This window comes from Pelodiscus sinensis, chromosome 21 (assembly GCF_052426305.1).
Source record: "Pelodiscus sinensis isolate ZL-2025 chromosome 21, ASM5242630v1, whole genome shotgun sequence".
NCBI lineage: Eukaryota > Metazoa > Chordata > Testudines > Trionychidae > Pelodiscus > Pelodiscus sinensis.
Window position 1 is genome coordinate 9,251,698 of NC_143072.1, and position 27,802 is coordinate 9,279,499.

Consider the following 27,802-nt stretch of genomic DNA (forward strand, 5'->3'; position numbering starts at 1 on the left):
GTGGAGCACCCTCGGGGACACTACTCAACGAAGAAGAGAGAATTACTTACCCTGTGCAGTAACGTCTGTTCTTCGAGATGTGTGTCCCCGTGGATGCTCCACAAGCCACCCTCCTCCCTGCTTTGGAGCTTCTGTTTTATCTTGCAGATGCTTCCGGTTGGGAGGAAACTGACAAGCCGGCCCGCGCTCAGCTGTAATGGCGCAAACGGCGCGAGGCAGCAGGAGCGCATGTGCAGGCCGGCAGGGCTACTGCTAAGGAAGATTCTCCGTTTGCAGCACCGGGACGAACCCAGAACCTCGAGTGGAGCACCCACAGGGACACACATATCGAAGAATAGACGTTACTGCACAGGGTGAGTAACTCTCCCTTTTCTCCCTCCTCCTCATGACACCCTTTTAGATACCTGAAAACTGCTCTCATGTCCCCCCTCAATCTTCTCTTTTCTAAACTAAACAAACCCAATTCTTTCAGCCTTCCTTCATACGTCATGTTCTGTAGACCTTTAATCATTATTGTTGCTCTTCTCTGGACCCTCTCCAATTTCTCCACGTCTTTCTTGAAATGCAGTGCCCAGAACCATATGTAATCACATGATGTGGCCCTACTCATTTACAGAGCCTATCCCCTAATCCAGCCTGTGGATAAATGCAGAACATCTTCAGTCAATTTAAGAAATGTAAATTTCAGAGAGGAACATTAATCCATATTTTTCCTAAGTTAATGTCATTTGGGGACAGGTAACAGAGAGGTAGCTGTGTTAGTCTGATCTTGGTAAAACAAAAAAAGCAGTCATGTAAGACTTTAAAGACTAACAAGATGGTTTATTTGGGGACAGTTAAGTTGTTGATTTTGAACACTGCTTATACTTTTCCCAACTGCTTCCTGTATACAGGATGGTTCATTTCTGATTGTAGGAGAGAGCAGAAAACAGTAGGTGCCTAAAGGCCAGAGTTTTGGTAAGTAGCAGCACAAATAAACTAACAATCAGCTGTGAAATGTTTCATCTCAGTGTAGATAGGTATATGATAAACATTGTTAAGAAAGGTGCAGGTGCACAAAGTCTGAGCTCTTGGCATTCCTAGTCAAAGGCCTGCAAACTCTTGAAGTTTAGACTGGCTGTAGCTACATTTTTATACCAGCTGCCAGAAAGTAGATGAGAAGAGACATACAAACCTTGCCCTAAATGAATGCAGTGAGATGAGAAGCATTCATGTATATTGTGTAACTGCTCCTTTTTTCCTCCTAGATCTCCATCTACTGGTGGACGTAGCTTGCAAACAGGAGCACTTTCCAAAAGAAGAATTAAGAGAGTGAGAAGTGGGTGACAGGCATGTGAAAATGTGCAGTAATTGCCAACTGGGTTCTCCATATCAGACCCCAGAGGCACACAATATGCACTTTGGAACATTTCAACTGTTTGAAAAAACTCTTTCCTTTTGCTTTTGTTGTGAGTTTTATGGGGAACTAGTCACTCCATTGTTTACTGAATCTCTTTTGTTACATTTTCTACTTAGACATGTTGTAAAACATCTAGCGGCCTGAGTGTTTAATAGTCAGTAATTGTTTATCAGCCCAAAATTCCCTAGAAACCAAAAGACTGAGACTCTCTGTAAATAGGAGAGTTTAAAAGCTTCTGCTATTGGCTTTCTTTATGGGGGAGCAAACTTTTCTTGTGTTGTATTTGGAAACTTTCTAACTCACTTTGTTGGGGAGTGTAGTCGTCATAGCCTCAGTTTTGTATTAACAGTGCATCTCCTTGGAGTTACACTGGCCCTTTAAAGAGAATTGTGTCAGAACAAAAGCATTGGGAGATCACAATATTCCAGGTCTGAGTGGGTCATGGATTCCAGGAGAGCATCTCTGGGAAAGATGAGCTAATTTTCTAAGTGATTAACCAGGAAATGCTCTTCCTTCCAAGCACACTGCTGTAGACTTTCAGCAGCAGATGTGTCCCACCAATGAGCACCTGCTACACACAGCAGCCGCTGGATCTTTTACATAAGTGGAACATTATTCTGTTTTAATAATTTCATTTGATTCTAGTGATATAAAGGTAAGTCATCTGTTTGTTTATTGTATTGCTTATTTTAAGTAGGTCTTCACAAGATACTTTTAACATGTTTAATATAATTATATTTATATTGACAGTAGAGTTAAGGTTTTAAACAGCTATGTATTTATTAATGTTGAAATATTGACAGAAGGATAAAGGATGTATGTGCAATATTTGTTGTTAGGACAGTACATGTGAATGAGGCAGCACTAAAAAAAACGTAACTAATTATTTTCTGCCTTTTCATGTATCTCTACAGTTAGTGAGACTCAGTCCTATATAATTGTGAAAATGCACAAGGAAGAAGCAGAGAAAATAAGCCTCTTATTTGTCAGAACCCAAGTTGTGCCATCTAAATCTTTCTATAGCTTAATGTTATGTTCAGTACCTCACAGCAAACTGTTTGATAGGATGAACCAATATCAGATCTTTTAAACCCCTACCAAGGCTACAAACTAGAATGTTGGAAGCTGGGGGATGCTCTTGGGTCTTGGCACACTAAACAGAAACACTATTACACTGATCTGCCTCAGAACTGCCATTTTACATCTTTCATCATATGCATATTGTAAATTTTCAGAGGCTTTGACTGTTTTAGGGAGTTACATCTTCTCAGACCCTTCAATCAAATTAAAACGTGGAAACCTAATAGCAAAAAATAAAGTGCATTCAAATAGTTAAAGGGAAAAGGAGTTTGGCAGTACAGCAGGAGCACTGAAATCGGAGTTTGGTTGATTGCATCCCCCAGACTGGCAGGGCTTAGGACTAATGCAGAGAATGCTGTTGGAATAGGGGAGAGTCTCATTACCCTAGAAACTTCTTCCATTAAGGGAATGGTGACAGGCTTTGAAGGGAGTCCTTTCTAGTTCAGCTGCCCTGACTGAGAAATGAGTATGAAGTTATAAGGATCTCGGGAATTCTGCATTGCCAGACTGTTACATATTCAATAATGAAGCTTCCTGCCTTATCTTTCTCAGTTCAGTCTACACCAAAAGATATTATGTTCTTTCGGAGACACGAGTCAAGGAACCATGGCATGGTTTAAAATTCTCTTGTTTTAATGATTAATTACGAAATCCTAGTATTTGTCTTTTTGAATTAAAAAAGGCCATGGAGCTGGATCTCCTGCCATATTTACATGCATAGTACTATCAGCTGTAGCTCTCCTTATCCTTACTTAAATCTCAGAGAAAGGACACTCACTGCTTAAAGAAATCAGTAGAGTAGTGCACAAAACTCAGCAGACTGGACATCTCAGTATTTTGTCACTTTTAGCATAGATGTATTTCAGTTGGTAAATAAAGTGTGACTGCTCCAACTGGGCACGTAATTTTACCATTTTCTTGTTAATGGGAACAGTGTGGGATTGGTTACACTGAGATGTAAAATTACAGCAGCACATACAATAATCTGCAACTAAAATTGTTAAAGGGAAATAGCATTTATATTCTCAATATGTGTGTTAAACTTTAAAATGCAGATATTTTAAAATAAATATTTCAACTAATAGTTCCTGAAAGCAACTTTATAACTTACAAAATCATTGTCATACTCATAGGCTTCTTAAAAGTGTAATCTACCAGATTTCCCCCATATGTAATTCCATTGACTTCTGTGGAGTTCACCAGAGATGAATTTGGCTCCATTTGTACTCAAACCTCATTAATCTGTCATGTTTTTGAGTGCAATTCCTTTCTCATAAGCATCATGTTTTATAGAGGTTCTCTCCTAACCAGCTTAATGCAAGGCTGAATGGATAACATATTTTCTGTATGGTATATACTAGGGTTTTTTGTATATCTTTCTGAGAATCCTCCAGCATAAATCCATCACATGCCAAGTTTCAAACTTCTACTTGCAACCTTACTTTGAGGTTATAGGTCTGACCTATAGTATTATTCACCTCCCAGTGATGTTAGAGGAGAATAACAGTTGAATTCCAGACCTCTGACATCAGCCTGACCTGAAACCTTCTTGCAGTAGCAACTAGAAAAGGGCTACTGAATCTAAATTAGCAAGAGCTGAAGAAAGGCTGTGCGTGAAATGGACAGAGTCCTTCCCAGGGCCGAAGACATAAGGCTGCAATAAATCAGTACATTCTACAGAGGGGAGTTGCTTTAGATACTGGCTTGATGCCATTCAGAGTGTCACAGGAAGGCAGAGAAAGAGCCTGCCATCACACTGATAAATTCCTGTTTTGTTTATTGATCTGAATTTGCATTTTAATGTTTTACTTTTATCTTAGCTATGTTGGTCACAGAGTTTGTTTTAATATCAGTTTGAAGAACCAGTCAATGACCCTGATATACATGTGGTGGTTTAAGCAGTTAGTAAGGACTTTGTTGAATGCAGTTTAGCTGTGGATCAGGAGAGGGAGTCCAGGAGCTCTGCGAACAAGACTAAAGGGGGTGGGGATGTTGCCTATGGCGGCTCCACCCTCACTTTGTGTCAGCAGGTAGAGAGAAAGCTTGCAGTCCCAGAGGGAGGGAGGCAGAGAGCTGGGGAACATAAACTGCAAACCACAAGCTTCCTTCTCCAGGGAGTTGATCCAGAAGTGCTTTTCTGAAAAGAAAGCTCTTCCACAACCTCTACATAACTTTCCAAGTCCACCTCAAGCTTCAGAACCCTTGCTTCTGGTATTCGTTGCCTACTTTACTCTGATAGCAGCCTGCCCAGGTCTGCTGCTGGATTACTGCTGATATTTCCAGACTTTGTTTTCTTTCTCGCTCCCCACATTTAGACTCGATCATTGTATGTGCTATAAGGAGAGGAGAGACTCTTCTATTTGAATGGAGTATTCAGAAATGCTTTTGGATTCATTCTAAGCTCTTTCGACTGCATTTGCACGCTTAACTTTCAGCCATGCCTGGCCCAGGAGCTTTCAGCCGGGAGTAAATTTCTCCCTTTGATCTTGTTGGATTGTCTTTCAGTCTGTGGAATTCCATTCGTATCTACCTGCCTTTTGTGTGTGTGTGAGAGAGTGCATGTGTGTGTTTGAGAGAGAGAGAGAGAGAGAGAGAACTTTTTTTTTTTCAAAGCAACAGGTTGGTAAGATATAAAACAAGTTTTTTTTTATTAAGCTGTTAGAAGTTGTTTTTTCCAGAATTTATAGAAACATTTCCATCTATTGCAGATCCTGCAGATTCCTGCAGACAGATTACTCAACGGGTTTGCAGATCTTTCTTTAAAAATCCATTTTTCCCTTCTCAGGAGAGTCATTTTAGTTGCTAAATTTCTCTACTTTCTGTACAATTATGAAGACTCTTCAATATTTCTTATATGATATTTCGGTAGCACATAGCGATTTTTTAATTTTCATGTTGTGGTGCTTTTGTTTACGATTGTATTAAATATGTTCTTCAAAGCAATTATAGCAATTCCTGAGCGTGCACAGGAATAGCATACAAAAACCCAAGGACATGTTTGTAACTTTTTGCTCTAAGTCCGTGCTTAAACTTTCAACATGTTCTGGGGGCCTTTTTGCCTGCTAGGAATTTGAAAATAGGTTGAGAAGACTTGTTCATCTAATGAATTTTGTGAACTGAAGATCAGAAGAAACATGCTTTAAAATAGACGCTAAACACAGTTTACTAGTAATTTCCTATCCTTGTGCCGAGACAGGAGAATAAATCTTGATTCTGCACCCAAGTGAGCGAGACATTTCTAGCAAAATAGGAATTAAATTTGGAGGAGGACAACTCAAAAGCAAACATTTGATATTTGTGCTGAACTTATACTGCTAAAATAATCGAAGGGGAATATCTGCTCTCCTCCAACGTTATTCTTTATTATGTGGAGTTGATGGAGGACATTAATATTTGTAATTAACATTAACTTGAAAGAGCTCATGCTTTTGGGAATGAGATATGTGGAGAAGATAACTAGCTGGAGAGAAGGTCAAGTGCATCTAAGATTGGTGGGTTCGATCTGTTGATCATCCTGAAATGTAATCCTTAAAGGTTGAGAACTGTGGAGACACATCTTGCATGGCAAAGACTCACCCTGTGATTAGCACAGGCAGGACTAAAGTGCTGCATAATCTTGTAATGTGTCCTGGCTGGAGTTTTTTTTAATGCCCATGTTTTCAGACTCTGTTGATCTTTTTGGATTTATCCATTGGAGGAAAAGGAAAAACACCTGATTTCGATTGTTGGTGTTTTGGTTTTAATTTTATTAAGGCCTCTGGGCACTTGATTCCAAGAAAGAGAAATTCTTCTGGTGAGAAACAGAAGAAGAACCCAAAATAAGGAGTGCAAGGAGGAAGGGCTGTAGGTTACTTGAGCACCTCTCCCTTCCCATCTCCTTGCTGACTGGAAACACACAAGAGCTTTAAACTTAACCATCTCTATCTGCTGTTGAAACCTGCTGCTAGGGTGAGGACGCATTCCTGAGCGATATGTGTGGCCGAAGTCACTGCTGCAGCTGGTAGCATGAGTGCTAGCCCCCAGCTGCAGCTGGCTGTCCTCTGGCCTTGGCTGCTAATGGCTACACTGCAGGTCGGACTTGGCCATGGGCTGGCACTGGCAGCGGCAGTGGAGTCAGAGAGATCAGCAGCACAAAAGGCTATCATTAGGGTGATCCCCTTAAAAGTGGAGCCAATCACATTGGAAGGAGTTTTTGCTAATGTTGCTGAGGTTACTCCAGCAGAAGGAAAACTACTACAGGTAAGAAAAGCTTTATTCTATTCCATTCCATTGGCCTTATGATCCTAATGCCATCTTTCCCCCCAATTCTCTTATTGTTTCAACACCTACTGCAGTAGAATAATTTTTATTTCCCAAATGTACGTTTATAACCAGAGGAACCATATGTTTTTTTTCCTCTCTGAGCTGCTCACCTGTTCACTTTGTAGTATAGTAACCTGCTGTTCTTCAAACCTGACACACTGAGTCTCTTAAGATAACTTCTTTTATAACTGTTTTTTGTCTTGTCATCAACTGCGTACTAATGCTGAATGCATGGACATGTTCAGTTGCTCCCGTGGGTATTATTGCACTCTGTCCTAGTTGGTGATGTGATGCAAAGTCTGGTGAGCCACTTTCCATGTTGGGCAAACACCCCATCAGAGGATGGGCTTTCTACTGAAACCCTGAGAGATTCCCCTGTGTCTTTCCTTCCTTCTAGATTTCTGTTGGAGCTGAAGGATACAGCTGGATTCTGCCCTCTGTAATTATTGATCCAGGATCTGATTCAGCTGGCTGTATACCTGAGTGTCAGCTCAGTGAAGGAGGCAAATTATTCTCAATTTGCAAGTTCCCACAGCCTCAGTACCTTAGCTATTCTAGCTATAATCAATATCTGTTTCTAATATCTTGATCCAAAGAAAGAGTAGAGCCTCTGAACAGATTATAGCACCAGAGGTTGTGGCAGAAGCAGGTTGTGTGCTGATCAGTAAGCAGGCTGATTGCTCGCATAATGTATCTCTAGAGTTCAGTTCATTGTAACAGCATAATGCATTATGGATTACATTAGGGTTACCTTGTAACTATTTGAACAATCTGTTCACTGTCTTTTTTTCTCCTTTTTTTTCCTCCTCCCCCCTTCACTTATTTATTCTTGGATCTGGACTTTTAATACTCCAGTCATCTGAATAAGTGGGTTGTGCCCACGGAAGCTCATGATACCATCTACATGTTTTATTAGTTTTTAAGGTGCTACTACACTATTGGTTGTTTTTTAGGATTACCTTTATGTGCAATCTTATCTGGCAATGACTTACCCTGTGTGCCTCTCAAACACCACTGAGGTCCCTGTTCAAGAACTAGATATTATAAAACTCATGAATTGATTTAAATTCTGAAGTCATATTTAATTCTGCCAGGCAGTTGGCTATGGTGACTTTCCAAATGTGGCACTGACTCTTTAGTAACTAAAACAGTAAATTGTATACAACCAGGGGACAACAAAAAGATTTTTTGAGTCTATCTTGTAGTATATGGTCCTCTGCTAACAAATTGGAAATGGACAGCAATACAAGATGGAGGAACTGAGGCATGGTGAAGCTTAATTGAAGTTTGTAAATGAATTTGAACTCAGAATGAAAGTGCTAAAGCAGAGCAAAGTATTATATTAAACTACATTGCCATTATGAAAAGTATTCGTGATAAATATACTTGAGGACCAATTTTGTCCTCAAGCAATTAACCATGAAGTCAATAAATCATACCATACCAAAATCTACAATAGTGCATTATGTAAGTGTTGCATTTGAGTATACAGATCCTTCAGATGTTCACCCACAAAATATAGAATATTGACTATTTTTCTAAAAAGACATCACATATTGCATAGAAGTTTGAACTTTTTAACCTAATATAGTGTTTCAAATTGTTATTCTTATGCGATAAGAAGGAAGCTGACTCCATTCTAAAACACCATAGAATGAATTATTTTGAGAACTAAGCAATGGCAGATTGAAGCATTAAATCTATGAGAAAATAAAAATGTCCACAAAATGAAAAGCTTAAAGAAACTCTCATTTATCTAATGTGTCTAGTGTATGTAAACACACACAGTACAGATCGGTATCTGATTTTAGGACCTTATTCTGCAGCTAGATTTGTACATGTGCATAGGGGGCAAGTTATATGGCCCTGAGGTGCTCAAGCACCATGAAATGTTAACTGCAACACAAACAGTGTGACTGTGATGAATTCAGAAGCTGGGAGCAGCCCAGCCTTTGCAGCAGGGAGTTTGTTTATAAACAGAGGCAGGGTGATTAATATACCAAAAGGTTTGTCATTAAAAATGAACTAAGGATCATTAGATGGTCCCAAAAGCATTGTCAGGTTCTCCAGTAAAAAAACAAGAAACAAAAGAAAAGAAGCAGAGTTTGAGGGGAGCTAGATACACTTAACGTTCTTTAAACTTCTTGAAACTGCATGATTTAAAAAAAACAAACATCAAGAAAGGATAAGCTCTGGAAGTAAAAGGAGAATGCAGGCAGAAATCCAGCAGCAGAAGGGGGGCTATCCAGTTCATTGCACCCAATGTAGCGTGTATGATTACCTGCCCTATAGATAGGTAGCATATGTGTTCATTTGGTACAAGGAGCTTGGTTGAATTGGAGGAGTAAAGGAGGCAGAGAGGTATGTAGATTAGAGATGTTACATTTCAAGTAATTGACTAATTGAATAGTTGATGCAATTTGTAGGGCTGTTGCTACACTTCAAAGGTGAAAGTGCTGCAGGGAGCATCGGGCCAGCAGGACAGTCCTCGGCTGGCGTTGTGATCCCCCCGGCATTTTGAAGTGGTCATGCATTGTGGAGCCTGGGGTCACCTGGGGACTCCACTGCTGACCCTTTGCTCCATGCTGCGCTGCTACTTTGAAACGCCAAGGGGAGCCCAGTATCAGGCTCCTCACGGCATTTCAAAGCGGCAGCGCCTTGTGCAGCCCTGGATCAGCTGGGGACTCCCCCACTGACCCTGGGCTCCATGTGGCGCTGCTGCTTTGAAATTCCGTAGGGAGCCTAGCATTAGGCTCCATGTGGTGTTTCAAAGTGGCAATGCCGCACAGAACCTGAGGTCAGCAGGGGAGTCCTCAGCTGATTCTGGGCTCTCTGTGGTGCTGCCACTTTGAAACGCCACATACAGCCCGGGGACACCCCAGCTGGCTCTGGGCTGTATGTGGTGCTACCGCTTTGAAGTACCCCTTCTCCCCCTCCACCTCGGCTGCCTCTTTCTGATAAAGGCAGCAAGGGAGTGGGAAGCAATTAGTCGACTTGACTATTTGATAAGCATTTGCTTATCGGATTGTCGACTAGTCGTTCACATCTCTAACATAGATGAGACTTTCTGGGACATAGTAGAAAGTTCCCACCCCGGGTCAGACGGTCTCTATGCTGTTGAGGATTGTGAAAGGTTCAGGGAAGAAGAACATCCAACTGGGGCAGAGGGAAATGATCCCATAGTTGGGACCTACTTCCAGAGGATGTTGTGGTATTCTCTTGCACGGAGGATACTTCTCTGGTGGAGGGAATTCCAGTTCTTAGGAAGAGACAGATATTAATAATTGGAATTCAGTCATTAGAAACATAGATAGTTGGGTTTGTGTTGTCCAGGAGAACTACATGGTGACTTGTCTGCTTGGTGCAAGAGTTGTGGATCTCTCCAGACATCTAGATACACTTCTGTGTTGTGCTGGGGAAGAGCCAGTGGTCGTGGTACATGTAGGTACCAATGCCATAGGGAAGGACAGGAGAGAGGTCTTGGAGGCCAAATTTAAGCTGCTAGGTAAGAGATTGAAATCCAGAACCTCACTGGCAGTGTTCTCTCAGAAGCTTCTATTACCATGTGTGGGGCCAGTAACAGGCAGAAGTGCAGAGTCGTAGAGTCATAGGACTGGAAGAGACCTCAGGAGGTCATTGAGGCCAGCCCCCTGCCCAAAGCAGGACCAATCCCAACTAAATCAACCGAGCCAGCACTTTGTCAAGCTTAGACTTAAAAACCTCTAGGGATGGAGATTCCACCACCTTCCTAGGTAACTCATTCCAGTATTTCCCCACCCTCCTAGTGAAATAGTTTTCCCTAATATCCAAACTAGACCTCCTCCACTGTAACTTGAGACCATTGCTCCCTTGTTCTGCCATCCATCACTACTGAGAACAGCCTCTCTCCTTCCTCTTTGGAACCTCCCTTCAGGAAGTTGAAGGCTGCTATCAAATCCCCCCTCACTCTTCGCTTCTGCAGACTAAATAAACCCAAATCCTTCATACATCATGTGCTCCAACCGCCTCATCATTTTTGTTGCCCTCCACTGGACCCTCTCTAATGTGTCCACTTCCTTTCTGTAGTTGGGGGCCCAGAACTGGACACAATACTCCCCTTTATTCGGTCTCACCAGTGCCAAATAAAGGGGAATAATCTCTTCTCTAGATCTTCTGGCAGTGCTACTCCTAATGCAACCTAATATGCCATTTGCCACCTTGGCTACAAGGGCACAATGTTGACTCATATCCAGCTTCTCATCCACTGGAATCCCCAGGTCCTTTTCTGCCAAACTGCTACTTAGCCATTTGGCCCCCAGCTTGTAACTATGCTTGGGATTCTTCCGTCCCAAGAGCAGAACTCTACACTTGTCCTTGTTGAACCTCATCAGATTTCTTTTGACCCAATGCTCCAATCTGTCTAGGTCCCTCTGGACCCTATCCCAGCCCTCCAACATATCTACCTCTTTCCCCTAGCTTAGTGTCATCTGCAAACTTGCTGAGGGTGCAATCCATCCCCTCATTCAGGTCATTAATAAAGATGTTGAACAAAACTGGCCCTAAAACCAAGGCTTGGGGCCAGGGCTGGCCTTAAGCCGATTTGGCCGAATCGGGCCCTGCGCCTAAGGGGGCCCCGTGCCCCTGCACCCAGAAGTCGGCTCCCTCAGCTTGACTTGGCTCCCCCGTACCTCCGCACGCTGCTGGCTACTGCTGCTGTGCACCCCATTTGCAGGTGAGTGGGGAGACGCCCGGGCGTAACATGACATCACGCCCAGGATTTTAAAACTGAAAAGACAGCGGCGCACGCAGCTCTGAGTCCGGCCCCGCAGAAGGCAAGGGAGGGAGAAACTAGGGGGAAGGGCTGGGAGAGGAAGGGGCTTGTATGGAGGGGATGGGGGGGGAAGAGAGGGAGAAAGGAAGAGGCTTGTGCGGAGGCGGAGGGAAGAAAGGGGAAGGTACCAAGAGACAGGGTGGAGGTGAGACAAATGCCAAGTACAGACAATGAGGAAAAGGGCAGGAGGGGAGGTGTCAGTGGGAGGGGGAACAGGGTGATGCTGAGAGAGGAGAGGAGAGGGGAAGGACATTGGGGGCTAGAGGGGAGAAGGGGAGGTGCTGGGAGAAGGCTTGAAAGAAGGAGTGGGAATGAGAAAGGTGGGGATGGAGCAAGGCATGTGTCAAGGTACGGGCGTGAGGGGAACGGGGGCAGAGAGTGGTGTGGGGATGGGTATCAGGGAAAAAGAGGGCAAAGGGGACAGAAGCAGTAAAGGAAGGGGGAGGCACCAGGAGGGGGCAGGGCTAAGGGAAGGTGTAGGTGCCAGGGGATTCTGCGGGTGAAGCAGAAGGGCAGACACCTGCAGGGGAGGGACCAGCACCAGAGGAGAGAGGCAGGGCGGGTGTGTAGAGGGAGGTGTTAGAAGAGGGGTAGCTCTCATGATCAGAGTGGGGCTACTGGAGGAGCAGGCACATGGGGGAGAGAAGGGCTGGTGGAGGGGGGCAGGTCGCAGGAGGGCTGAGGGCAGTGAGAAGGGCAGGAGTCAGGACAAAAGAGGAGGGTGAGGAGTTGGGGGGCAGCAGGCACCAGGGGAGATGATGGAGCAAGAAGAGGAGACATGGCAGCAGAGAGAAAAGGTAAAGATTTATAAAATATTAATAACTTGGTATGCTGCGCACGGCCAGTTTGTTTGCACCCCACGCTGCAGTTTGGGTTTATGTGGGGATCAACACGTGGCCGGCGAGTGGGAGCCAAAACAAAAGTAGTCAGTGTAATGATCTTCTGTTGATATGTGTTTTAGTAGTTAAATTCTTGGACTGTCATTGCTCATGAAAAGTGCTGTCACATGAGCAGAAATCGGGTAAATATTGCATTTTATTAATATCAGCAGAACTGACTTAAATGGGGCCTGTGTGTTGTGTGGTCTTGCCTTAATCTTTGTATTCATGCCTGTCAGTGTGAGAGAAGCTATTTGTATATATTTGTTTGCATATGCACACTTAAGTTGAGGCCCTCAGCATGTTCTGTAAGTATCAATGTGGCCCCTGGGGCTTCCAAAGTTGAGTTGCCCTAGCTCATCCCTGACAGGAGCCTGTCTAACCTGGTCTTAAATATCTGCAATTTAAGCCCATTGCTTCTCATCCTAACCTCAGAGGCCAAGCAGAACAATTTGGCTACGTCTATATTGGCAAGATTTTGCGCAAATATGTAAACGCAAGAGTTTTTGTGGTAAATATTTGCACAAGAGAGCGTCTATACTGCCATGTGCTTTTGCGCAAGAGATGTGCTTTTGCGCAAAAGCATCCGTGCCAGTGTAGACGCTCTCTTACGCAAGAAAGCTCCAATGGCCATTTTAGCCATCAGGTTCTCTTGTGCAAGAAATTCATGTTGCCTGTCTACACTCGCCTCTTGCGTAAGAACAGTTGCGTAAGAGGGCTTTTTCCTGAGCGGGAGCATCATAGTTCTTGTGCAAGAAGCACTGATTTCACACATTAGAACTTCAGTGTTCTTGTGTGAGAACTCCCCGTCAGTGTAGATAGGCAGCATATTTTTGCGCAAAAGCAAGTGCTTTTGCACAAAATCATGCCAATGTAGACACAGCCTTTTTCTTTCTCCTCCTTATGATACTCTTTTACATACTTGAAAGCTGCGCTCATGTCCCTTTTTGGTCTTCTCTTTTCCAAGGTAAACAAGGCCAATTTCTTCAGCCTTGCCTCATATCTCATGTTCTCTAGACCTTTTATCATTTATGTTGATCTTCTCTGGACTTTCTCCAGTTTCTCCACGTTTCCTGAAATGTGGCACCCAGAACTGGACATGATACTCCAGCTGGGGCCTAATGTAGATGGCTCATTCCCTGCCTAGGGAACATGAGACTGGGTGGGTTAATTTCCAGTGCTCCTGTTTATTCTTTTCCTAAGCCAGGAGGGCACAGTAGTTCTGATGGGGGTTGGAGAGGGGACGGAAGCCAGATCCAAGATCAATGAGCCCTGGGAAGTGAGCCCATTGAAAGGAGACTGGACCTGTGGATGCCTTGGGGGCAGCAGCAATGGCCTGCTTTGGGAAGCCCCTTCTTTGGAGGTGAATGTGGCAGCATTGAGACACCATCCAGAAGCAGGCACCACAGACACTAACTGCAGATTCATGGGATGGCTCTCCCAGATCTTGCACAAGCATAAGATGATAGATCTGCAGGAGGGGGGGCACTGGCATAGTGAGGGGACCGGAGAGGTCAGTTGTCCCTGGGAGAAAAATAATATAAAATTTAGTTAAAAATAGATGTCACGGTTTTAAAAGGAATATCATATTTCCTGCCTTTTGTCTCTTTAGGCCCCCAGTTAAAATTTTCAAAAGCACTTGAGTGACTAAAGTCATTTTTAATAATTGGACTTGGAAATTTAAGCTCAGATTTTCAAAGGTAATTAAGCTCCTAAAGAGACAGTTGCCAACTCGGATCCTTAAAGATATCTATCTGATCTTTACACACCTTTGAAAATCTGGTTGTAAGTGTCCTAGTCAGTTCTCAGTGTGAGATGTAGGAGCCCAGTCCTAATTCCTTCAGGCTTTTTTTTCTTTTTTTTAATTTGAACATTTATCTGCACACTAATTCCCCTCCTTTCTCTTTCACTATGCAAGAAATGCATGGATCAAAATTATAAGTGCTTTGTGAATATGCTGACTTGAGAGTGGAAAGATTTCATATTGTCATGTATGATTCCTGGTAATCATTCTCAAATATGAAAAACTAGGTTGATACCTTTTCATATCAGGAGCTGTTGAATTCAGTTTACCATTTGCGGTATCTCATTAGGATGTTTAGTGGAGAAGATATATATATATTTTTTTAATTTATACCGTGGGCAAGGCATGGGCTCACAAGAATTCCTCCATTGTTTTACCATTAGTCTTAAAACATTTGGTGTTTTTCTAAAGGCCTGGAGTCAATTGATTATGTAGGAATCTGAGCTTTCATTTAAAAAAAGTTCTCTATACTTCTGGGCCTTACAGCTAAGGAGGAAAGCTTTAAAACGTGAACCCTAAATACTCAAGAAACAAAAGGCCAATAAAAATCCAACATGTTTTATTTTTAAAATATTTTATGATTTGTAGACCAGTCTCATAACTTTGTGTAGGCGTTCCTTGTGATTTTTGGGTTGGCAACACTGCTCTTTAATTGGTGAATTTAGAGAGGTCTCTCCCTTCGGTTTCCCTTTCCACCCTCCTTTTTTGTCACAGGTCATCAAAGAATCAGAGACAATGGAGAGTAGAGTGAGGCCATGACTATGGTTAATGACTGGTCAGGGTGACTAACTATTATCAGCCAGTGGTCTGAATGAGCTATCTACTGCCACCTGTTAATCAACTGTAGGAAAAGGGTTCATGAGCAGACCTTATTTATATAGACAATTTACTTTGCTACAGAGATCAGTAGACACACTTGTTGTGTCAAGGTGATCAATTTTGGCTCTTTTGGGTTGAAATTCACTTAAGACTTAGAGCTGGGAGAATGAAATGTTGTTTTCCATATTGTATGATTAAAAGACCTGAACTTAATATGACCTGGCTTAGGGTCTATCATAACTTGAACACTATGCAGAGGATAGTAAGTCACATCTAACTGAAAGTCACAGAAGATGGAAACAGGTTTTATTTCTGGTGGGTAGAGTCTGTTTGGGAGTCCTCAATGATATCTGACACTTTACATCCAGTGTTTAAAGGCAGAGCTGACTAGAATCAATTGAGAGTCCTTGTCTTGTCTCAGTGATCGCTTGAGCAAAACTCATTGATAAAATCTTGTGTAGACTGACCTTGGACTCAACATGCAGGCAATATGTGTTGAAGGGCAGTGCAAAGGAGGCAATGGTGGTGAGGTACCATATTACCTAGTGAAAATTGGTGCTGAAATCACTAAGGACTGGAATTTGACCCCAGAACTGACACTTTCTTAACAAAGACTCCATTTTTGCTATTTAAAAAGTAAATCAGTGTAACAGAAAACTGCAACGCTCTCTGGTAAGTTTTTAAAAATCAAACTTTAAACTTCATAGAAAAGATTGGATAGTTTCCAATTGAAAATATTTGACCTACACTTAAGCAACTGATTTAATTTTGTGTAAAATTTTGTATAATAAAGGATGGAAATTTTTTTGAAAATGTTCATCCATATTGATATACATTTTGATCAGATCTACTTCTGATGTGATATGTGTGTGGTGTGTGTGTTTTTTCTCAACAAAAAATCCTGGGTGGTAGGACCCTGCCAAAACGGTTCGAATTGGGCCCAGCACTTCCTAAAACCAGCCCTGCTTGGGGCTCTCTGCTAGAAATTGACCGCCAACCTGACATTAAGCTATTGATTACTACCCGTTGGGCCCAACAGTCTAGCCAGCTTTCTATTCGTCTTACAGTCCCTTAACTTGTGGACAAGAATATTGTGGGAGACCGTATCAAAAGCTTTGCTAAAGTCAAGGTATATGACATCCACCAACTTTCCCATATCCACAGAGCCAGTTACCTCATCATAGAAACTAATCAGATTGGTCAGACATGACTTAGCCTTGGTGAATCCATGTTGACTCTTCCTGATCACTTTCCCCTCTTCCAAGTGCTTCAAAATGGATTCCTTGAAAATCCCCTCCATGATTTTTCCAGGGATTGAGGTGAGACTGACTGGTCTGTAGTTCCCTGGATTATCCTTCTTCCCTTTTTTAAAGATGGGCACTACATTTGCCTTTTTCCAGTCAGATGGGATCCCTTCTAAGCGCCACGAGTTTTCAAAGATAATGGCCAAAGGCTCTGCAATGACATTTGTCAACTCCCTCAGTACTCTCAGATGCATTAAATCCGAACCCATGGATTTGTGTATGTCTAACTTTTCTAAATAGTTCTTCCTTATAACTCCCCTGCATTCTCAAGCAATATATTTATACTCCTCCCTAGTCATCTGTCCAAGTTTGCATTTCGTGTAAGCTTCCTTTTTGTGTTTGAGCTCACCAAGGATTTCCCCGTAAGCCAATCTGGTCGCCTACCATATTTGTATTTCTGACTGCGCATCGGGATTGTTTCTTGCTGTGCCTTTAATGAGGCTTCTCTAAAATACTGCCAGCCCTACTGGACTTCTTTCCCCTTCAGTAAGCATCCCAGGGAATCCTTCCCATCAGTTCTCTGAGGGAGTCAACGTCTGCTTTTCTGAAGTCCAGGGTGTGTATTTTGCTACTCTCCCTTCTTCCTTTGGTCAGGATCCTGAAATCTACCATCTCATGATCACTGCTTCCCAGGTTGCCACCCACTTCTACTTCTCTTACTAGTTCCTCTTTGTTTGTGAGCAGCAGGTCAAGCTACACATGGCTCCTGGTCAGTTCCTTCAGCAATTGTACCAGGAAGTTATTCCCAACATTCTCCAAAAACTTCCTGGATTGTCTGTGTACTTCTGTATTGGTCTCCTAACAGATGTCAGGGTGATTAAAGTCCCCCATGATACTCAGTGTATGGATGAGAACAGTGGTTTAGGGAGGATGTTTAGATTTATTAAGTACTGGGGAAACTTTTGGAAAAGGGGGAGCCTATGTAGGGATCCACGTAAACCAAAATAGAATCTGATTGCTGGCACTTAAAATGAAAGGTTGTAGAGCAATTTTTAAACTAAGGGCTGGGGGGAAAGCTGACAGGTGCAGAGGAGCACATTGATTGGACAGAGACATCCCTTAGGGACAGCTCTATTAAAAGAGATTCTTTATGTCCTAGTGAAGAGGAAGGAATGAAAGATGATAAAATACACAAAGTCTGATGAGAAAAAGTCAAATGAAAACATCTCATTCAATCACATCATGTAATTGCAGACAATTAAGTGCCTATATACAAACATTAGAAGTCTAAACAATAGAAGTGAACTAGAATGCCTCATATTAAAGGAGGATATTGATATAATAGGCATCAAAGAAACTTGGTGGAATGAGGATAATCAGTGGGACACAGTATCAGCCAAGTAAAAGGAGCAGTCAGAGATAAAAAGGCATCTGTTAAAAAAATGGAAGTAAAATCCTAGTGTAGGAAAATAGAAAGGCACATAAACTCTGGCAAATTAAGTGTAAAAATATAATTAAGGCGGCCAAAAAAGAATTTGAAAAACAGCTAGCCAAAAACCGAAGAAAAGCGATGTTTTTTAAGTGCATCTAACAACCGGTGGAACCATTGGATGATTGAGAAGCTTAAGGAGCACTCAAGGATGATAAAGTCCTTGTAGAAAAACTGAACGAATTATTTTCATCAGTCTTCATGGCTGAGGACATGAGGAAGATTCCTAAACCTGAGCCATTGTTTTTAGAAAGGGATAGAGAAAAAAAAATCTTATTGCCTCTATATAAATTCATGGTACACCCACATCTCAAATACAAATACGAGTAAAGGACACAACTTTCCAGACAAGGATATTTACCCCCCTCCCCCCCCCAAAAAAAATCTTTGTTGCTAACTGGAGAGCCAGAAGCATCTGAGATTTAAAAAAAATGGACTCCTGTTTTCAAACCTTTGAAGTGTTTGGTAGATGAACTCAGTTGTGATTACGGATAAAAATTTCTCTTATTGCTTTTTGTTTTTTCTGTTCTGTAATTATTATATTTTTCTGTGCTGTCATAAGTCTCATCCAATAAGCTTTTTCATCCTGTTCCAATCTCCACTCGATGTTGGGTAAATAATTTCATTTCACAGATATGGTTTGAAAAGATATTCAGATTTCCCAGGAAAGAAGGGACAGAGCAGATTGAATCTACCTACTTCTGTTAGGCGGCACCATGTAGATGAGGTTTCTAGACATAGGGAAATGAAGCAGTGATTTAAATAGTCACTGCTTCATTTACATCAAAATGGCTGCCGCGCTGTGCCAATCAGCTTTTTGGCGGCACAGCGCCGTAGTCTGGACACTCCACAGTCAACAAGGGAAGCAGTTGACAAACTTCATTCCATGAGACATAACGGGGCGGTCAACAAGGGCTTTCCTTGTCGAACACGAAGCATCCAAACTACCACGTTGTGTCGCCAAACAGCTGATCGGCACAGTGCGGCAGCCATTTTGATGTAAATGAAGCGGCGATTATTTAAATCACCGCTTCATTCCCCTATGTCTAGAATCATCATCTACATGGCTCCGTAAGCGGCGCCATGTAGTCTAGACATATCCTTAATGGTTTAGACATAGTGAAACTTCTTTTAGACGTTTGTGAGTATGTCAGAGGGGTATATTGAGAAGCATATATGCAAGCAAGAGTGCAGAATTAAACATTAATTGTAATTTCTTTTTGAGATTTTTAATTATTCAAACTCATGTAGAAGCAGGAACATGGTATTGTCTTAGTTGTATATCATAGAATCCTAGAACTGGAAGAAACCTCACGAGATCATCAAGTCCAGTCCCCTGCCCTCATGGCAAGATCAAGAACCGTTTAGATCAGGCCTGGGCAAAGTCCTGCCCACGGGCAAAATCCAGCCTGCGAAGGCAGCGGGGAGCCCCAAGCAGGCTCCCCAGCTTGTCCTGCGCACAGTGCAGAAACACGGCTTCAGGGCTCCATTTTTGTTTTAAAACTGGAGGGGAAGGGGGAAGTTTTAAGAGCTGCCCCATTCCCAGCACATTCCCATTGGCTGGTTTCTGGCAGAAATCAGATCATGGGAGCTGCTTGTTAGAATAACAGGCAGCTAAGAAGAATCACACCCCCTCTCCTGAGCACAGTTATTCATGATGCACATGGCCCGTCTGGCTGGGAAACATTTTAAGCTCTGCAGGCAGGTAGGCTAGTTTGGCAGCTGACAAGTAAGTCTCTTGGTCAAAGCCTGCTTCTGGCACCCCAGCCCTTTCCTGCCCCAACTCTGCTCTCCCTCCCCACTCAACATACCCAAACCCTCTGTCCTCCTCTTACACCCATACCTCCTCCCTGATCTGGCGCCCCAGATCACAATCCCCCCTATCTTAGGTCACATCCCAAACCCCTGCACTCCAGTCCCCTGCCCTAGGTCACAGCCGCCTGCTTCATCCCAACTCCCTCCTAGACTCCAGTCTCTCTCCTGCAATCCTAGTACCTTAACCCAAGCTCCCTTCTGCACCCAACCTCCATTCCAGACCCAGCATTTCCTCCATTAGTATCATGGAGGAGTGCAGCCCTTGACCACTTTCCAAAATCTTGGAGTGGCCCCTCATAAAAAATTATTGCCCACCTCTGTGCTAGATCATCCCTGACAGGTGTCTGTCTAACCTGCTCTTAAATATTTCCAGTGATGGAGGTTCCACAACCTCCATAGGCAAATCATTCCAGTGCTTAACCACTCTGACAAAGTTTTTCCTAATGTCCGGCCTAAGCCTCCCTTGCTGCAGTTTAAGCCCATTGCTTCTTGTCCTATCCTCAGAGGCCAAGGAGAACTATTTTTCTCCCTCCCCCTTGTAAAGTTGAAAACGGTTATCATGTCCCCTCTTAGTCCTCTCCTTTCCAAACTAAGGAAACCTAATTCTTTCAGTCTTCCCTCATAGGTCATGTCTTCTAGACCTTTAATCATTTTTGTTGTTCTTCTCTGGACCCTCTCCAATTTCTCCACATCTTTTTTGAAATGTAATGCTTAGAACTGGACACAGTATTCCAACCAAGGCCTAGTCAGTGCAGAGTAGAGTAGAAGTATGACTTCTTGTGTCTTGCTCACAACTCTGCTGTTAATGCATCCCAGAATGATGTTTTCTTTTTTTGTAACAGTGTCACGCTGTTGACTCATATGATATTAATGAGATCAATATTAGAATTCTGTATCCAGTTCTGGTGAAATTAATAAAGGAGAGGTTTAAAATATGAATGATTAGAGATCTCGGAAACCTGTCAGATAGAGAGCTCCTTAAGAAACTCAAATTATATCTATAATTTTATCCAAGAGACAGTTAAGAGGTAATTGAGCAAAGTCCATAGAAAGCAACATGGGAAGAAGATTTCTGATACAGGCAGTCCCCGACTTACGCGGATCCGACTTAGGTCGGTTCCGTAGTTACGAACGGGGCTGCCCCAGAGTACACTGACTGCGGGACCTCGCGGTCCTGCCGCCCGTGTACTCTGGGGCTTTCTCTGCGTCTCCCTGGTCTGCAGACCAGGAAGACGCAGAGCAAAGCCGCGGAGGGGCTTGGGCAGCGGGGCAGCCCTGGTGCCCTAGCCGCCGCCCCCCCCCCCCCCGCGCGGCTTTGCAAAGCCGCGGGGAAGCCGGCGGCGGGGCAGCCCAGGCGTGCCAGCCCAGGCGCGCCTGGGTTGCCTCGCTGCCCGAGCCCCTCCGCGGCTTTGCTCTGCGTCTTCCTGGTCTGCAGACCAGGGAGACGCAGAGAAAGCCCCAGAGTACACGGGCGGCAGGACCGCGAGGTCCCGCAGTCCGTGTACTCTGCGGCAGCCCCGTTCGTAACTGCGGATCCGACCTAAGTCGGATCCGCGTAAGTCGGGGACTGCCTGTATCAGAAATCTTCCCATGTTGCTTTCTATGGACTTTGCTCAATTACCTCTTAACTGTCTCTTGGATAAAATTATAGATATAATTTGAGTTTCTTAAGGAGCTCTCTATCTGGCAGGTTTCCGAGATCTCTGCCCCGCCGCCGGCTTCCCTGAGGCTTTGCAAAGCGGTGGGGGGGCTTGGGCAGCGGGGCACCCCAGGCGCGCCTGGGCTGCTCCGCTGCCGGCTTCCCCGAGGCTTTGCAAAGCGGCGGGGGGGCTCGGGCAGCGGGGCACCCCAGACGCCCTGCGGCTGTCCCGCTGCCGGTGTCCTCAGAGGCTTTGCTCCCCATCTCCCTGGTCTGCTGGTCTCCAGCAGACCAGGGAGACGGGGAGCAAAGCCGCGGAGGACCCAGGTGGCGGGACTGTGGTGCGTCTCGGTCCGCCGCCCGTGTCTTCCTGGTCTGCTGGGGTGGGGGGGGGGGCGCAGCTAGTACTCCTCCCCCCCCCCCCCCCCAAGCAGACTAGGCTTTTCTCCGGACGCCTGTGGCAGAGCAGCTGGGGTGCTGCCGGTTGGTCTTGCAGCGCCGCTCTGGGCCCTACTGGTCCAACCCAGCAGCACCCCAGCTGCTCTGGTCCTGATTCAGCCGCTGCTGGTCAGTTTCAGCAGCGGCTGAATCAGGACGCCTGGGGCAGAGCAGATGGGGTGCTGCTGGGTTGGTCCAGTAGTGCCGAGGAGCGGCGCTACTGGAGCAACCCAGCAGCACCCCAGCTGCTCTGCCCCAGGCGTCCTGATTTAGCCGCTGCTGAAACTGACCAGCACTGACTACAGGAAGCCCGAGGCAGAGTTGCTCTGCCCCGGGCTTCCTGGAATCAGCTGCTGATCAGTTTCAGCAGCAGCTGACTTGGGGACGCTTGGGGTTCTTATGTTGATTCTGTATGTAAGTCAGAACTGGCGGTCAGTTTCAGCAGTGGCTGAATCTGGACGCCAGTTCCGACTTACATACAGATTCAACTTAAGAACAAACCTACAGTCCCTATCTTGTACGTAACCCGGGGACTGCCTGTAGTTGAGAACTCTTGTAATTTAGCAGAGAAAGACACTGGTATTAGCAACTCTATAAATATTCGGTGTTTTTCTTAAAACCTCAGATGCTAAAATCAAGGAAGACCCTGAGAAACTCAGCTTTTTTTTTTTTTTTTTTTAAAGGTAAAATAAGCTTCTAGTTCTGATGATTGCAGAGAAAGATCTGAAAACAAAGCAAAACATAACCTGATGGCTCAGAAGGCAAAGAAAAAACTCACTTTTTATTTGAAGTCAGGGCTGGGCAAATTATGTCCTGAGGGCTGGATCCGGCCCGCCAAGCCACAGGATCCGGCCCATGGACCACCCTGCCGGGACCCTCAGGCACACGCAGCTGCTGTGGTTTAAAACCCAGTCCCTGTGTTTCTCTGCTCTGCAGGGAGAGGGAGGCTTCGTGCGATCTTCCTGCCTCCAGCCCAATCTTCTGCTCCTATTAGGTCAGAAACAGCCAGTCAATAAGAACTGACCTCAGCCAATCTGTCAGCTCCTATTGGCTGGAAACAGCCAGCTAATCGGAGTTGAGAGATTGGCCGGAGAGACTGGGGCAGCTGGAGTTGAGAGGCTCATGGACGGAGCAGCCTGTATTTTCAAGTAGGCTGGAGCTGCGGAGTCCAGCCTGCTGGCCAGGAGACACTTAAGTAAACTCCTCCCAGCCAGCGCCTGCCTCTGGCACCCCAACTCCTTTCCCCAGATCACCATCCAAAACCTCTGCACCTTCTGCCTCAGGTGACAACTCCCTCCCAGACCCTGTACTTCCTCCTACGCCCCTTCCCAAGGCCAGAATCCTCTCCTGCACCCACACTCCCTCCCTGACCATACACCTCAATTCCCCTGACCCAGGTCATAACCCCCTCCTCCACCCAAACACCCTCTCAGACCACACTGTCTCCTGCGCCCCAGTCCCTTAGCTCATGTGCCCTTCAGCATCCAACCTAAACTCTGCACACCCTCCACAGAAAAGTGCGGCCCTTGACCACTTACCTAAAACTTGGAGTGGCCCCCTACTAAAAATTATTGTCCCACCCCTGTTTTAAGTCAATGACATGATTGGGGTGGGAGCAGACTCAAGTGGTACAATGGAAAGAAGTTTAAAGAAGCAATTTCTTAACACTTTTAAACGTTGATTGCTTCTTGGAACTGCAAGGGCTGTCTAGAGAATGGAAGAGGAGCTTAGACTGTGTCTGTACAAGCACTTTTGTCATTACAGGCAGTCCCCGAGTTACGCGGATCTGACTTACGTCGGATCCGCACTTATGAACGGGGCTTTTCCCGCCACCGCGTCCTCCGGGGTGAGAAAAGCTGCTCCGGGTGTCCCTGGTCTGCTGGGAACCCCTCCCAGCAGACCAGGGACACCCCGAGCAGACCAGGGACACCTGGAGCAAAGCCTTGGAGGCGGCGAGGTCCCCGCCTCTAAGGCTTTGCTCCGGGTCTCCCTGGTCTGCTGGGGGGGGGGGGGGGGCGCAGCTAGTGTGCCCCCCCCAGCAGACCAGGCTTTTGTTGTGGATGCCTGGGGTAGAGCAGCTGGGGTGCTGCCGGGTTGGTCCTGGGGGGACCTACCCGGCAGCGCCCCAGCTGTTCTGTCCCAGGCTCCAGATTCAGCCCCTGTTGAAACTGATCAGTGGCTGATTCCAGGAAGCTGGGGGCAGAGCAACTCTGCCTCGGGCTTCCTGTAGTCAGCCCCTGATCAGTTTTAGCAGCAGCGGCTGAATCTGGAGCCAGTTCCGAGTTACGTACAAATTCAACTTAAGAACAAACCTATAGTCCCTGTCTTGTACGTAACCCGGGGACTGCCTGTATAACTTACATCATTTAGAGATGTAAAAAAAAATTCCCCTGTGAGCAACATAAATTACATCAATGCACACACTGGGATGGACAGCACTATGTCAGCAGAGCGGCAGGAAATGCTCTCCAGCCAATGCTACTCAATTTAAGTGGTTTAATTATGTCAGCAGGAGAGCTCTCTTCTGCCCGCATAGAGTGGCTATGAGTGAACTTACAGTGGCACAGCTGTGCCAGTGTAAACACCCTAGTGTAGTCATGATCTGTCTTAAAATTAGTAACATACAAAATCTAATTCAAGAATTAACAGTAGATGAGCTACTAATAGTGACCACAGTATAGGTTCAAAATCCGAAGCAAGGTACCAGAAAAGGAGCAGTGATAATAAACTTCAGAAAGCGAGACATCAGTCAAGTCTAGTCAAAAAGACCTTGAAGGAAAAAGGAAAAGAAAAAATCTTTAGATGGATTTCCACTTATTCTAAAAATAGAACAACAGAAGGCATGTATAGCTTTTGAACAAAAAGGAGAACCAGGAAGTAAATATCACTGGGTAAATTTATGCAGAAACACCCACCCCGCAAAAACAAAACAAAACAAAAAGCCACCATAGCAGCAAGTCTTAGAACCTGGGTCAAATGTCTCAGGCTCGTGGACCTTGTGCTGTGGTGCCTAAAATAGCAGTATATTTGAGTTTTAGATCCTGAACTCTATACTGATCCTGAATGTCTACAGTACTGTTTTTTAGCCCCCACAACAGCATGAGCACTGCAAGACTGAGTCCATTGGGGAGGCTGTGAGACTTGCAGCTGCATATGAGTAGACATCTCCTCTATTGGCAAGAGGTTATCTGAGCAAAGATTTTGCAAAATTTATAACAGTATAATCTGAGTTACATCAATATACAGGACCATAAATTACAGTAAATAGTTTGTGTGAGGGCTGAGTTGAATTTCAAAGAGCAAATTGTACAAAGCATTAAATACAAATGCAAAAAGAAATGATTTAACTATATCAAAACCAGGAAAACTGTGAGACTATTTTAATAGGTGGCTAAGGGTTCACAGTAGTGTGCTTTTAGGTTCTGTACTAGATCTGATGTTTGATATATTAATCTGAAAAAGTGAGTGAAACTTTCAGATGACACAAACTTACTTAGGTTAGTCCAAACTAGAGAGGATTCTGAGGTACTTTAGAGAGACCTAGGATATGTCATTGTGGAGCCTATGACAGCATAGCCCTCCAGTATCCTGCACCAACAGGAGATGCTTTTCTGTCAGTGTAAGAACAGCACCTCCCGGAATGACATTAGCTCCATCAACAGAGGCACTCGTATATCAATAGCTGTGTCAGCGTAGCTATGTCAGCCAAGATGTGGTTTTTCACATTCCTGATCGAGGCAACTATGCCAATATAATTTTTAAGTATAGACCTAGCCCTGACCAAGGAAAGTGAATGGGCAAAATAATAGTAGATTAGGTATGGGCGACGTTAAAAAAAAAAAAACAGGTAAGTTTCGCTATGTTGATCAGTGTGAAAAATCCACATTCCTGAGTGGAATCAATACAATTTATCATTTATAATTTTTAGTTATTCAAGTTTTCAGAAATATCAAAGCTTTCAGGTTCTGTTTAAGATTATTTAAGATCTAGCCACCTGCAAAGTTTGAAGTTTTAAAGTTCAGATGAGTATACATTTGTACCAAATTATTAGTCTGTGTTTTTTATATAATAAATAATATATATTTAGTTTAGCTTTTTATGATTCTCAATAGTGGCTATAAGATTTTCTTCAATACTTTTCCCCCCCCCCAAAATCCTTTTCTTTGGGCTGAAATAAATTTAAAAAATACAACCCCAAAAGTATAGATGTATAATTATTTTGCAGCCTTAACTGTAGTATTCACTACCATTAAACTCACGTAACTATACAATAATCTGGAATCAGACACATTTTTTAACAAGCACAATAGTAGAGTGGAACAGCATTTTAAGGAATCCCCAGACTGTAAGAATTTAGATGGCAACAAATTTGAGCATCACAATCTTAAATGTCCTACTTTTTTCTGGTTGTGGATCTGCAACAAAGTCCTAATCTCCAGAGGAGGTGTGAAATTATTTCCCGCAAGGATTTGATGCAAAATGTCCCAAGATGTTTGTCAGCAGCAGAATGGAGGTCAATGTCAAAGAAGATCTAATACATTTATGAGTGTGGCAAAGTCTGGGCTAAGCCCCGTGGGTCCTGCGCTTACTGGCAGGTTTTTTGTGTGCCTCAGAGGCTCGTGGTATCCCTAATACTGCCACAAAGGCAAGGGTACCCTGCTACCAGAGCCCTTTTCATCATTGGCCAGTCCAGTGTCCTTCCATTTCCTACTGGCCTTTCTACCCGGGGGAGGGTTGGTGGGAACCCAGTCCCACCCACTTGCTCCGGGTTCCAGCCCAGGGCCCTATGGGTGGGGGGCAGCCCCGAGCAGGCTGTATAGCTTGGCCCTTGCCCCCTGAGCAGCAGCCCCTCCCTGGGCTACTTCCCCAACCCTTCCTGTGGTACCTCCTCCCTGATGCTGTGGAGCAAGCCTTGATGTCAGCTGTCTTGGGTCTGTTCCCCTGTGCTGGGCTGTTTACTTCTCCTCTAGTCCATCCCTTTTCTCTCCCACCCACCCCCCAGCTTTTCCCGAGGGAGGGTTTTTATAGTGTGCTCATTCACCTTAACTGACCGCAGGTGTTCCAATTAGCCTTCCCTTCAGGCTGATGCCAGATGGGCTTCAGGTGTGGCTGGCTGGGCCATAGTCTTTATCAGCCTACTCAGGTAACAAAAAACCACATAGCTCCCCATGTATCTGCCCTCAATGAGGCCTCAGCAACCCCCTGCTCTCAGACTGCCACATGAGTTACAAATTAAGTGAGGAATCATCTTATATATTTGTGTCTGCAGCCCACAATGTAAGTATCTGAATTATAGATACAGCAAGGGTATTGACCACGCACTCCAGTTATGTGAGAAACAGAACACAGTAAATATGCAAGTTATTAAGTGTCCCACACTTTCTACTTTGTACATTGGTCTGAATCATGAATGCTGGGCAACAAAGTTCCTATTTAATTAGATTTTTCTTTTAGCATACTGAAATGTTTATTTTGTCTCACTCATTCCTGGATCATGCCCATCACTTTCCTGGTGGGCTCAGACGGGTTTCATATAAGTATGAGAATTGAGGATTTTGTAATGGCTAGATTCATAACCTTAGGTCAGGTCTACACTAGGGGAATACATTCAAATTAAGATCTGCAACTCCAGCTACATTACTTGCATAACTGGAGTCGATGTACCTTGATTCGAACTTTGGCACCATCTCCACCGTGGGAGGTTGTTGAGGGAAACTTTCCTGTTGACTTCCCTTACTTTTCACGAGGAGTAGAAGTACTGGTGCTTTTCACAAGGAGTAGGAGCACTGGGTACCCTCGGTGTTTGATTTAGCAGGTCCTTACTAGACTCACTAAATTGAACATCAGAAGATTGACCTCCATAGTGTTGATTCGCAAGTAAGTATAGATGTGGCCTTAAGTGTTCCAAGTATCTTTGATGAATTGTGTGTAGTAGAACATTGTCCTAAAGTTGTTGGAAAGGAATGAGCCCATTTATGCCATTGTGGACTTGAATAAAATAAATCCATTTACTCTCAGTCCCCAAACTTAGTTCATGGAGGTCAGAGTTATCTCTGAACAAGAGGAATGAAGCGGGAGAAGGGTA

General features: G+C 44.3%; 2 protein-coding genes across 2 annotated transcripts in view; both read left to right on the forward strand.

The window, feature by feature from the left end:
• Positions 1-3,563, forward strand: part of HSF5 (heat shock transcription factor 5) — a 59,928-nt gene extending 56,365 nt beyond the window's left edge. The window contains exon 6 of the mRNA XM_075905056.2: positions 1,248-3,563. Coding sequence (XP_075761171.1) covers positions 1,248-1,315 — 68 coding nt within the window. The 3' untranslated portion in view covers positions 1,316-3,563. The remainder of the gene's footprint in view (positions 1-1,247) is intronic.
• Positions 3,564-3,973: 410 nt separating this feature from the next.
• RNF43 (ring finger protein 43) overlaps positions 3,974-27,802 on the forward strand; it is an 88,973-nt gene continuing 65,144 nt past the window's right edge. The window contains exon 1 of the mRNA XM_006126749.5: positions 3,974-6,718. Within this exon, the coding sequence (XP_006126811.3) occupies positions 6,485-6,718 (234 nt within the window). The 5' untranslated portion in view covers positions 3,974-6,484. The remainder of the gene's footprint in view (positions 6,719-27,802) is intronic.